Source organism: Leopardus geoffroyi, chromosome A1, assembly GCF_018350155.1.
Source record: "Leopardus geoffroyi isolate Oge1 chromosome A1, O.geoffroyi_Oge1_pat1.0, whole genome shotgun sequence".
In the NCBI taxonomy this organism is placed as follows: domain Eukaryota; kingdom Metazoa; phylum Chordata; class Mammalia; order Carnivora; family Felidae; genus Leopardus; species Leopardus geoffroyi.
In genome coordinates, this window is record NC_059326.1 from 4,975,451 (window position 1) to 4,987,552 (window position 12,102).

Here is a 12,102-nt window from a genome sequence, read left to right on the forward strand (position 1 = left end):
GGAAAAATGTTTCTTCTGTACTTTCAACTTTTCTGAATACTTGAGATGGCCTCAAAATGAATAATAAAAATAATAGTAAAGAAAACTCTGAGAAAGAAAAGTGCCAAGGCACAGTTCTACCATATAGTTTTGATAAATACAGTTGTACAATTTTGGTACATGAGCAGACACACCAGTGCTAAGGAAGAGAATCCAAAAGTACATAAACATGATGTCTCAAATCACTGATAAGAAGATGAATTTACTAACAAATGACTAAAATAACCAGATAACCATTTGGGAAAAGATAAATTTGAATCCATATTTCTTTTTATATCCAGAACAAACTCCAAATGAACCAGAGAGTCAAATGAAGAACAAACAAACAAACAAAAAAACCCAGCTATAAATACTAAAAGAACATGGGTGAATTATTTTATAGCCTAGGATTAGAAAGTCTAACTATAACTCAAAACAAGAAGCAATATAAGATTAATAGAATTCTATCTCCAAAATCTAAAACTCTTTTGCATGGCAAAAAGCAAGAAGCAAATGACAAACAAGGAGAATATATTTGCACATTACATCGTAGAGAAAAAGTCAGTCTCCCTAAAGTACAAAAAACTCTTAAGAAAAAACAGAACTTGTTCAGAAAAAAATGGGCAAAAGACATGAACAGGCAATTCACAGAGAAGTGCAAATGACCTTAAACATATGAAAAAGAAAAAAATATATTGATGCCTTATCCATCAACCCACAGCATCTTTACCACACCTTAGCTAGCTAGCTAGCGCCACCACCCCCCCCAGCCCTGCCACACACACACTTTGAACTACTTGGTAAAATGGTATGTCTGAAATCTGTTTTGTTTTGTTTTGTTTTGTTTTTTTCAATGTTTATTTATTTTTGGGACAGAGAGAGACAGAGCATGGGGAGGGGCAGAGAGAGAGGGAGACACAGAATCGGAAACAGGCTCCAGGCTCTGAGCCATCAGCCCAGAGCCCGACGCGGGGCTCGAACTCACGGACCGCGAGATCGTGACCTGGCTGAAGTCGGACGCTTAACCGACTGCGCCACCCAGGCGCCCCTGAAATCTGTTTTGATATATGCCAACAACAAAAAATGGCAGAGTATCAATCAAATGTGATTAGCAAAATGCCATTAATAATTGACTCTAGATATATACACAAAGGCTCATTACACTACTCTTATTTTTGAACTTTTGAACATCTGCATAATAAAAAGTTAAAAAAAATAGGAATGAGTTGAATTCACTAGTTTAATAAAATCTATACCATGGAGTAAGTACTATGTAGCCATGAACAAGGACTGAGCAAGCTCCATCTGTAATGATCTGAAGTAATCCTCAAGATTCAGTGATATAAAAAAATGCAAGATACAGAATAGTATAGAAAGTAAGCATCTTTTGTTCAAGAAAAAAGCAAATAAATATATATATACATCATATATGTATGCACATTTAATTGCAAAAAAAATATTGAAAGGGTAATAGAAACTAATAAAAGTGGCTGCCTATGGTGGGGGGGATGGAAGAGTAGTGGGAAAAAAACAGGGCAGAAGGGAAAGGAATAAAAGCAAGACTTCTGCATATACCTTTTTATAGAAATTGGAATTTTGAATTATGTTTTACCTCTTTAAAAATCCACTAAACCAAAAAGAAAATTAGCAAATCCTAAATTTGAAAACAAAATACCTTAGTTGTATTTCAAATTAGTACAGTTGTTCCTTTTTTTATTGCACTTTATAGATAACCACATTTTTTTTTTTTTAATTTTTACAAATTGAAGGTTTGTGGCAACCCTACATCGAATGAGTCTATTGGCACCATTTTTCCAACAGCATCTGTTCACTTCCTATCTCTGTGTTGCGTTTTGGTAGTTCTTTCAATGTTTCAAACTTTCCATTATTATTATATTTCTTATGGTGAGCTGTGATCAGTGATTATGACTCACTGGAAACTCAGATGATGGTCAGCATTATTTAGCAATAAAGTGTTATTAAGGTATATACATTATTTTTATAGGCGTAATTCTACTGCATACTTAATAGACTATGGTATGGTGTAAGAATAACTTTCATATGCATGGGAAACCAAAAAATTCATTTGACTCACTTTATTGTGATATTTACTGTTGTAGTGGTCTGGAATCAAATCCCAGTATCTCTCAGGTGTGCCTGTAATGTGAACAGAGAAATTATTTCAAGTGACTTTTGAATATAATTCTCTTTATGTCCTTGGTAGGATACACACAAGGATAAAGAGAACTGCAAAGAAATCTTAACTTTTATTCCGTATTTCTATCATTAGTAGTAACAGTAATTGCAATTGTGAAACTATATTTTGTATACTATAGTGTACTGTAGAATAAAACAAAAAATGTCAAGAGATGCCTGGGTGGCTCAGCTGGTTAAGCGTCCGACTCTTGATCTCAGCTCTGGTCTTGATCTCAGGGTCGTGATTTCAAGCTTTGCTTCGGACTCTGCAGGATATGGAGACTACTTTTAAAAAAAGGTCAATATACACACGCTATTAGAAACCAGGATTTTTAGTATAAGGAAAAAAGAAATAGACCAAAGAAAGCCCTGTGGTAATAATAATTTGAATATTGTCTAAACTTATTATTTTTTAAAGTTATTTATTTATTTAGTTAGTTAGTTAGTTAGTTTATTTATTTATTTTGAGAGAGAGAGAGTACAATAGCGAGAGAATCCCAAACAGGCTCTGCAGTGGCAGCACAGAGCCCAACATGGGATTCAAACCATGAGATCATGACCTGAGCTGAAGTAAGAGACGCTTAACTGACTGAGCCACCCGGCACCCTCAAATTTATTATTTCTGGAAATACATTTTTCTAGTTCTGTCCACTAAAAGGGCCTGGAAGCAGTGACGCTCCAGGAGCAATGAGCACATGTGATGTCCAGAGTTTGGTTTTAAATATTACTCCCCACTAACAAGAACAAAGGTTCCTTGGAGACATGGCCAATTCCAAAACTGGAGCCAGGAAAGCACAAGATGGGCCTGGGACATCTACTCGTGTCAGAATCCAAAAATGTGCTCAAAACTACTTGGTACATGAAAGGACATGAAAGGAACTCGAAGGCGCTCTTCTGCACAGACAGTGTGCAAAAAGAGCCTTTACTTCAACTGATTATAAAAACACACATCCCTACAGAAAAAGAGAGAAAACTAATTTTTGGAGGTATTACAACTCCTTACTCTGAAAATTAGTGATTAAAGGGAAAGAATTAAACATTTATCAGGCCCTTTTCCAGAAGAATTTTCCCATTTGATGAGTGAAAGCACTTCTTTAAAGAATACCATCAAATAAACGTAAAAGTGAAAAGACAATTTAGAAAATCAGCATTTTGGAACACCCAATGAAATAACTGATTCAGGCAAATATTATCAAATGGACAAGTTGTTAGGGAATGGGATATTCATTTTGATGTCAAAATACCACCTGGCAGATGGGGCGCCTGGGTGGCTCAGTCGGTCATGTCCGACTTCAGCTCAGGTCATGCTCTCGCGGTTCGTGAGCTCAAGCCCCGCATCAGACTCTGTGCTGACAGCTTGGAGCCTGGGGCCTGCTTTGGATTCTGTGTCTCCCTCTGTCTGCCCCTCCCCCACTCATGTTCAGTCTCTCAAAAATGAGTAAGCATTTTTAAAAAAATCACCTGGCAGAGAATTGGCTAAGTGCGAAGCCGGGGTGGGGCGGGGTGGCAAATGTACCTTTAGAAGGAGAGATCAACCAAGTGATCGAATTTATCATCAAAACAGTGGAACAGGCTGATTATTATATCCTCCTGAGTAAGGAGGTACAGGAAGTCGTAAGATGCCCTACAGTTGGTCTGGTTCAAGATGTCAGTGCAAAGGGTGAGGGGACTGTTCAACGTCAGAGCCTAAAGAGGTGCAAGCAAATGCAATGCATGAACCTTAACTGTAGATAGGAGTGCAAAAATAAGTAAAAGGCCCTTAGGAGACCATGAGGGGCTGGAATCTAGATGAAATCAGAGGCTTATTAACTTCTTAGGTGTGCTAATGGTTTCCTCATTCAGGATGAACTAGGTTATGCTACAGTAACAGAGCCCAAACTCTCGGTGACCTAAAATAAAGGTTTCTTTCTCACCCATCTTGTGCAGCAATGTTTCTTAAGTACGATGCGTCCCAAATTACTGCTCTTCATGGGAAAGTAATTCTGCGTTTCCTTAAAAACAGGAGAGACGCTTACTGATCGGGGTAGGCGATTCTGTTACCATTCTGCAACAGAAGCTTCACAAATATTGTTAAGTGCAAATGCTTCTGAAGGTTGCTTTTGGTTACACATTCCACTCTTCGACAAGAGTTGCTGTGCAAAGGGGTATTTTACTTGCTTGGAAATAATTAGATTAGCACTAATACCATTTAGAAAAATGGCAGAAATTAGTGTTTTATTTTCTGATAAGTACAATAGTATATATCCTTTTCTTGAGATAGGCAGTCATCTTAGTTTACAGGCTTTTTCTAGATACAGCCTTCTAAAGCGTATAGTTCTGTACTTGTAAAAACAGGTTCTACGTTTTAACCAACCAAAACATGTTAATGCGAGTTGTACTACTGCACGGAAAAGCCAACAGAATAGCCAAAACACGGCCAATGAAAATGGATCGACATCACTGATAAAAGCCTGCAACTTCTCCTTATATAGTTTTGTAAACGATCAGAATTTCATCCAACTTAGAATGCCAACTGAATGAATGTTCAGTACGCTAAAGTGGACCTGGAAAAAAAAAAAAAAAAGGTCAAAAAAGGCTATTCAAACGGCCGAAACGCAGAACACCGACAACGGTGAACACTGGTGAGGGTGCGGAACAACAGGAAGTCTCATCCACCGCTGGTAGGAATGCCACCGGCTCCCCCGCTTTGGGAGACGTTTTGGCTCTTTCTTACAAAATTAAACAGGCTCCTCCCACACAACCCAGTAATTACACTCCTTGGCATTTAGCCAAAGGCGTTGAAAACTTCTGTCCACACAAAAACCCGCACAACAGATGTTTATAGGCAACTTTATTAAAAACTGCCGTCACTTGGAAGCCACCCAGGTGCCCAACAATAGGTGAATGAATCAACCGTGGTATATCCAGACACGAAATATTATTCGGTGAGTGAGCAATCAAGACATGAAAAAACCGAGAGGAACCTCAAGTGCATTTATTAAGTGGAAGAAGCCAATCTGAAGGCTGCATACCGTATGATACCTACTATGCGACGCTATGGAAGTGGTAAAACTATAGAGACGGGAAAAAGATCAGTGGTTGCCAGGGGTGGGTGGGTAGGGAGAGATGAATAGGCAGAGCACAGAGGATTTGGGGGGCAGTGAAGATACTCTGTATGATACTATAAAGGTCATCATACATTTGCCCAAAGCCCACGGAATATAGGACACCAAGACTAAATAAACCCTAAGGTAAACTGTGGACTTTGAGTGATAATGACGTACCAATTTAGGTTTATCGGTTGTAACAAATGTTCCACTCTGGTGGGGTACGTGAGAAATTTCCGGACCTTCCTCTCAATTTTGCTGTGAACCTAAACTTCTCTTTAAAAAATAGTCTTTCAGGGGCGCCTGGGTGGCGCAGTCGGTTAGGCGTCCGACTTCAGCCAGGTCACGATCTCACAGTCCGTGAGTTCGAGCCCCGCGTCGGGCTCTGGGCTGATAGCTCAGAGCCTGGAGCCTGTTTCCGATTCTGTGTCTCCCTCTCTCTCTGCCCCTCCCCCGTTCATGCTCTGTCTCTCTCTGTCCCAAAAATGAATAAACGTTGAAAAAAAAAATTAAAAAAAAAAAATAATAAAATAAAAAAAAAATAAAAAATAGTCTTTCAAAAAGGAGGCGGGGAGTTCCTGATACTACCCACCCTGTCCTGCTACTCCACTAAATAAAGAGAATACAAAAAAAAAAAAAAAAAAAAGACTTCCTTCCATCTTTTTTAGTCAGGATTCCCTGAGCTACTCTGGCTTAGCTAACCTGTTCAAAACACCCCCATATAAACTCCTTCCTGCAAGTCACTTTCCTCCTCACATTTACCTCCAGATCTGCCTTTGGCAAGACATTTTGCCAAATGTATACTCTTACTGGACACTGCCTTCCACCAAAATTAAGTGACTCAACTACATCTGCTGAGCCTTTTAGCCCACTGTGCCTATTTTAAATATTTTGGTAATTATCTTTATGTAAGTTATTATTTATCAACATCAACCTTTGGGAAAATGTACTGAGGAAAGAAAGAACCACCACAACTTGATGCCATTTGTTTTTTGTGGGTTTTTTTACAGAAGAAAAACATTCAAAGTAAAATATGAACATTTAATTACCTTTAAATAACGTATGTAATAATTTACATGCTATACATTCCCAAACACACTGAACATAAATTCAATTTTATAAGACACATACACAATCTGCTTTTTGCCAACACATACGCTGTAGGTCACTTCAGATGTTAACTGATTTCTCAGTCCATGTGTGAGCACATAAATACACATATATATGCCTGAAGTTGAAGATGAACCAAAAACGGGTGAATACGAGAAGTCTGCCATGGAAGATTCTAGAACCACAATCAGTTAACTGGAACCAAGCAACAAGGCACAAAAGCTTCCCTTTGTGGTCACAAAGATTAAGGTTCCTGTCCCAGTGCTTAATTAAGTATGGAAATAGGCTTGGCTAAATCACAAACTATATTTTATAGTGCATTTCTGTCACTGTTTAAAAAGGAGTATTTTTCTTCTTACATAACGCATTACACAAAAGCATTGGAAAAATAAACAGGATTAGGTAAGTTCCCATACAATAAAGCTTTTTTTCCCATGTGAAAAAGATACTTGTTTATGCTCAAAACTAATAAAATAGATATAAGCATAGTAAAGAGAAGCATTAGGGATCTTATGCAGGTTTCCTACTCTCCCTGAATCACATCTCTTGCCAGCCGTGTACTTAAACCTTCAGTTTTAAAGCCAGCTGAGTGAAGACCGTCAAATGCATGTGATTTTTTTTTTCATTTAAAGATATGTTACTAGCACACAGAAACAGTTAACATAACAAGGCAAACAGAAACCTCCTAGCATTTAAGTTGTTTTGCTAAACATTAACTTTGTACTAGGCTATCCTTAATTTTCCTTTTCTTCCCCTATGTTAACGGATAAGATAAAAATGTTCCACATAGAAATGGCTGCTTTAAAATTCATGCAACCAAGCAAAATCTAAACTACCTGTACTAACTTCCCTTTTTTAATCCCAAAATTTTAAGGAAACTGAAAGTTTGTTTTAGGAAGAGCAACTCATTGAAAGATAAAACCGTATATATCTATATACTCTTCACTGTCTCTAAGAACAGTTTTAGAGCCTTAGCTTGTTAAAGTTACACAGTTAAAAAAGGAATAAAGCCAACCACAGAGCATCAAAAGAATGCAGTAATCCACACATAAAAGACAGTCAAATATGTTTACACATATTCAAGAAATCAGTAATCTAAGTTGTAAGTAATGTCATCAAGTGTAGCACTGCACAAACTGGAATCAGAATTAAACCTTCAGTTTCATTAATCTTGAATATGGAAGTGGGACCAGCCAACCATGAACTTAACAGTGGACTTGTACATCTGTTTATACAGGAGTATTGTAGCATGCAACCCCTGCAGTAATGAGAGTGCAATTCTTTACAGATAAAACAAGGCTGACCAAAAGAAAAAAAACAAAAAAACCTTGCTCTCGGCTATAAAACCTAAGAGTAAAGAATAAGTTGAGATTTTTAAGGCTTTCTCAGAAGTATTTTTCATGGCACTTCAACATTAAACATCACTAATAGGCAAAATATGTAAATACTCATGGTTACGTAATTATAAGTCCATGCCATGTCAATTATTAAGGGAGAACTTGGTCAATTAAATTAGAGTTAAGGAAAGTTATTCATGTTTGGCTGTAATTAACATACAAATCATACAGAAGTGTCAATTCACTAGTATACAGTACAAGTTGTGTTCTGAGTAGATCTGCCCATTCCACTCGTTTCTTAAAGAACTGAAAGTCATTCCTTGCCGGAAATGCAATTAAATGGACTTACTTCTCTCACAACAGCAGTTATTACCCTTTCTTCAACTACTCGACTCCAAAATCATTATCAGACAAATTCCTTTTGGTCATGCGCAAAGACCATTCTCACCATCCATTCTTGCACTACAGTCAGTCCAGAAAATACTCTATGCATCTAACAAGTCATTCTTGCCACACCATACTCTAAGCTGACCACACCGGGTTCCGATTTGGAAAACTCCTCAGCGTATTCACTGTAACGATTATCTGCTGGGTTGCTGCCCTCTATAGTTCGAAGAGCATGATTCACAGGTAACAGAGTTTGCTCCTTGAAACACAAGGAAGTTTTGAGGGTAGGTGATTCAGGATGAACTGAATGTATCAATTCCTTGGTGAGAATTCCATCTGTTGGCTTATTTTTACATTGTTTAATTTTCTAGAACAAATCCAAATTTGAAAAAAATTACTAATTGCACATACTACACGTTCAGTATAGGTTAGATGAAAGAAGAAACCAAGCTTTTGCAAATGTTCTCTTTATGAACAATACAAAGTTAAACCTCAAAAAATTAATAAAATCTACTGCAGAAGAGTAAGACATCATTGAGAATCCTGACTGTTTATACAACTTTTAAGTGAAAAATGGTTACTACACTTGACTGCAAAAGATCCTAAGCCTTCATATTTGAAAAGGATATACGTTACCTAGAAAGTATAAAAAAAAAAGTAAACATTTTATAATGAAACACATGTGTATGAGACCTTCACCCTGAATCACAACTGTATAATAAACACACACTTACTTACATAAAGGTTTTATTGCCTAAAGAACCTTCTTACATGGTTTCACTATAATGGTTTGTTAGGTAAGCACAACCAGCTTTAGAACACAAGATTAAAAAAAAAAAAAACAAAAAAACAAAAAAAAAAAAACAAAAAGAAACAGAACACAAGATTTTAGAAGCATTCTTTGGCAAAGTACCACGCTCTCCAAATCCTTGGACCGCTCTCCAGCCAATCTGCTTGTGTCACCTACGTCTTGGGCTTGCCTCACTTTTTACACATCCTCCTACTGCTTCCTCAAGCGGTTATTAGTTACCTCCCATTCTGACAGATGACTAAGGAACAGTCCTGCCTGACTGGCAGACACGACAGTCTGAGTTACAACTGTCTACGATTTTTAAAGTAGGTACTCGCTGATCCTTTTTGCTTCTATATGATGACTGACAAAAAGATGATACGAAAGTCTTAGAGTGGAGAGGGACTTCTTAAACAAGATACAAAAGAAGGCATAAAACATAAAGACTCATCAATTTGTACACAAAACATATCATAAATAAAATGGAAAAGACAAAAATGGACTAAATGATGCCACTTGTGATAGATAGATAGATAGATAGATAGATAGATAGATATGAAACAAAGAATTAGCATCTGGTATATAAAGAACCCTTACAGATCAATAAGGAAAAGGCAAATATGCCAACAGAAAAATGAGTGGAGGTTGGAACAGGCCATTCACAGAAAAGGGAAAACCAAATGGCCGGCATATATATGAAAAGTCATTCGACTTCATTTGTGATCATGGAAATCCAAAACTGAAAACAAATGAAGTGTTCTGCAGTAGCTGAATGGAGAGACTGATATATGCATATAAGAGAATATTATACAGTAGTTAATAATAAAACGAATTAAAGCTACACGTATCAACATGGATAAATTTCAAAACAATGTCGAGTAAAATGAAGCATGACGATATAACAACCTTCATATACTTTTAAAATGTGCAGCTCCTCAAGCCGGGTGAAGGGTACATGTGCAATCATGTTGCCTGTTGCTTTTATACCTTATTAGAAAATATATTCTTTTGTATTTTTTAATAAATATTAAAAATAATATTTTAAATCATATAAAACAGTCTTATAAATTCTGGATAAAAAGACAGACAGAAGTATAAAAATATGCACAGGAATAATTAACGCTAAATTCTGCCCAAATTATGTGGGGATGGGCTGAGCAGAAGTATACAGGATCTTCAAATATATCCTATTTCATTTCTTAAAAAAAAAAAAAAGTGCTGAGGTATGATAAATATTAAAATCTCAAAAAGCGTGAAAGATTCCCCAATATTTATTATGTTCATATCTCTACTTTTCTGATGACCCCTGAACAACACAGGGGTTGAAGGAACCAAACCTCCCTGCAACCAAAAACCCACATGTAACTTCTGACTCCCCCAAAACATAACTACTAATAGCCTACCATTGACTGGAATCCTTATCAATAGCATAAGTCAACTGATACATATTTTGTATGTTACAATGTATTATATACTATATTCTCACAATAAAGTAAGCTAGAGAAAAGAAAATGTTATTTAGAAAGGCATAAGGAAGAGAAAGTATATTTACAGTACTGTGCTGTATTTGTAACAAAAAAAAAAATCCACTTATAAGTGGACCTGTGTATTTCAAACCCATGTTGTTCAAGGGTCATCAGATATTGTACATCAGCTGTACAATATTAGTATTTCAACATTAAAATTCAGGGAAAGCAATTCAAACTTAAGAGGTTTCTACATACCAATTTATACTTTCAACATAAGGAAATAAACTAACTTAATATTCCAAATGTATTATATTAAGACACTTCAGAATACTTACAGATTCTAAGTCTTTAATATCTTTCTCTAACTGCTTATTTTGCTCATTCATATTCGTAATTATATTAAACACAGACTGTCTAGGATGCAATGTTCGGTCAAATTGGTGGTACATGTTTCTCCAAAACCTTTAGGACAAAACCAAAAAACAACAGCTCAATAAATTGTGTTTGAAAAAAAAACAAGTATAAATACCTCAATGATGCCAACTTACTTAAAATTGAAAGATACTGTATTTGGCTCCAAAACTGTAAATTTTGGAGATTTGGAAGTGTAGAGAGGATTTAAGTACTTCTTCTGGTCATCCAGGAGAAAAGGCCACAAAGAGTAAGTCTTCTCCTTTAACCTTGGTGTAATGAGAAAAACAAAGAGCTTTCTCACAGATGCTAATAATCATTTTTTATAGATCAGGCAATTCCTTCCCAAGTAGATTTCAGTTTTAATTTTTCCTTCTATTCACAGTCTAACCTCACCTTGTCTCTGCATTCTGTATTCTCCCTTTTCACTCATAATCATGAAATAAAACCATGTCTCTTTGAGCATAACACAGGTCTACCATTTCTCTCACAACCATACACGTTAAGAGATTCCTTTCAACTCCCACAACTTCGTAAACATGGTCTCTGTGACACCTATCTCAAATCACCATACACATGTATACAGAGTAAGATACTTGTATCACTCTTTGCCTCATTCTTTTAACCCTCCATAGGGGCCGTAGTACAAGTAATGGCAGAGCAGGGACAAATTTAAGTGGGAATGAGTACGATAAAAGGGAATTGGGAAAAATCGAGTCGTTATTCAACAGTAAAAACACACCAATTATATTGCAATTTTAAGAATATGTTAGGTGAAGTAAGTGGATAAAGAGTAGAATGGTTTAGATAGTACATTTACGAAATGAACATAAAATAGATAGGAGTATAGGGAAAAGGGGAGAGTTTGCTCATTTTTCTATGATCCCTAAGATGGGTAAGTTCTTAGAGAAAGACTAATAGGAAATACAGGCTTTTACTAACATCTTCCTTTTTGACAGGATGTTTGGCACTGACTGAGGACAGTGTTTCCTAAAATAGCTCTGTACTCAGCATCATCTGCTCCAACTTATGATAAACTGTGAATTACCATAGCATGGAGCTAAAGCCTTAATGGTCTTTGATTTGTTCATCTCGGTCATACTTGATTTCAGTTGCAATTCCTTTCACACATCTTTAGAATCTTCCACGTGCTCTCAGTTCTGCTTTTGAGTTGGTTGAGAGTGAGAGTGTGTGGCTGTCTTCAAATTACTATCAGACTTAGCTTCTCTAGTTCTTGGATATGCAAGAATCTATAACTGCTCTTTATTGGCTTGTAAGAAACCTAAACGCAGAAACTC

General features: G+C 36.5%; 1 protein-coding gene across 6 annotated transcripts in view; it reads right to left on the reverse strand.

The window, feature by feature from the left end:
* Positions 1-2,099: 2,099 nt before the first annotated feature.
* MTMR6 (myotubularin related protein 6) overlaps positions 2,100-12,102 on the reverse strand; it is a 53,686-nt gene continuing 43,683 nt past the window's right edge. For 3 of the 6 annotated variants that reach the window (XM_045458205.1, XM_045457943.1, XM_045457865.1), the window contains 3 exons: positions 10,942-11,073; positions 10,729-10,855; positions 6,328-8,501 (listed from right to left, as the gene is read on the reverse strand). In XM_045458205.1, coding sequence (XP_045314161.1) covers positions 8,241-8,501; positions 10,729-10,855; positions 10,942-11,073 — 520 coding nt within the window. In that variant the 3' untranslated portion in view covers positions 6,328-8,240. Of the gene's footprint in view, positions 2,176-4,411; positions 4,758-6,327; positions 8,502-10,728; positions 10,856-10,941; positions 11,074-12,102 lie in introns of those variants that run through there. The other 3 variants (XM_045458007.1, XM_045458124.1, XR_006707626.1) reach the window with 2 other exon arrangements.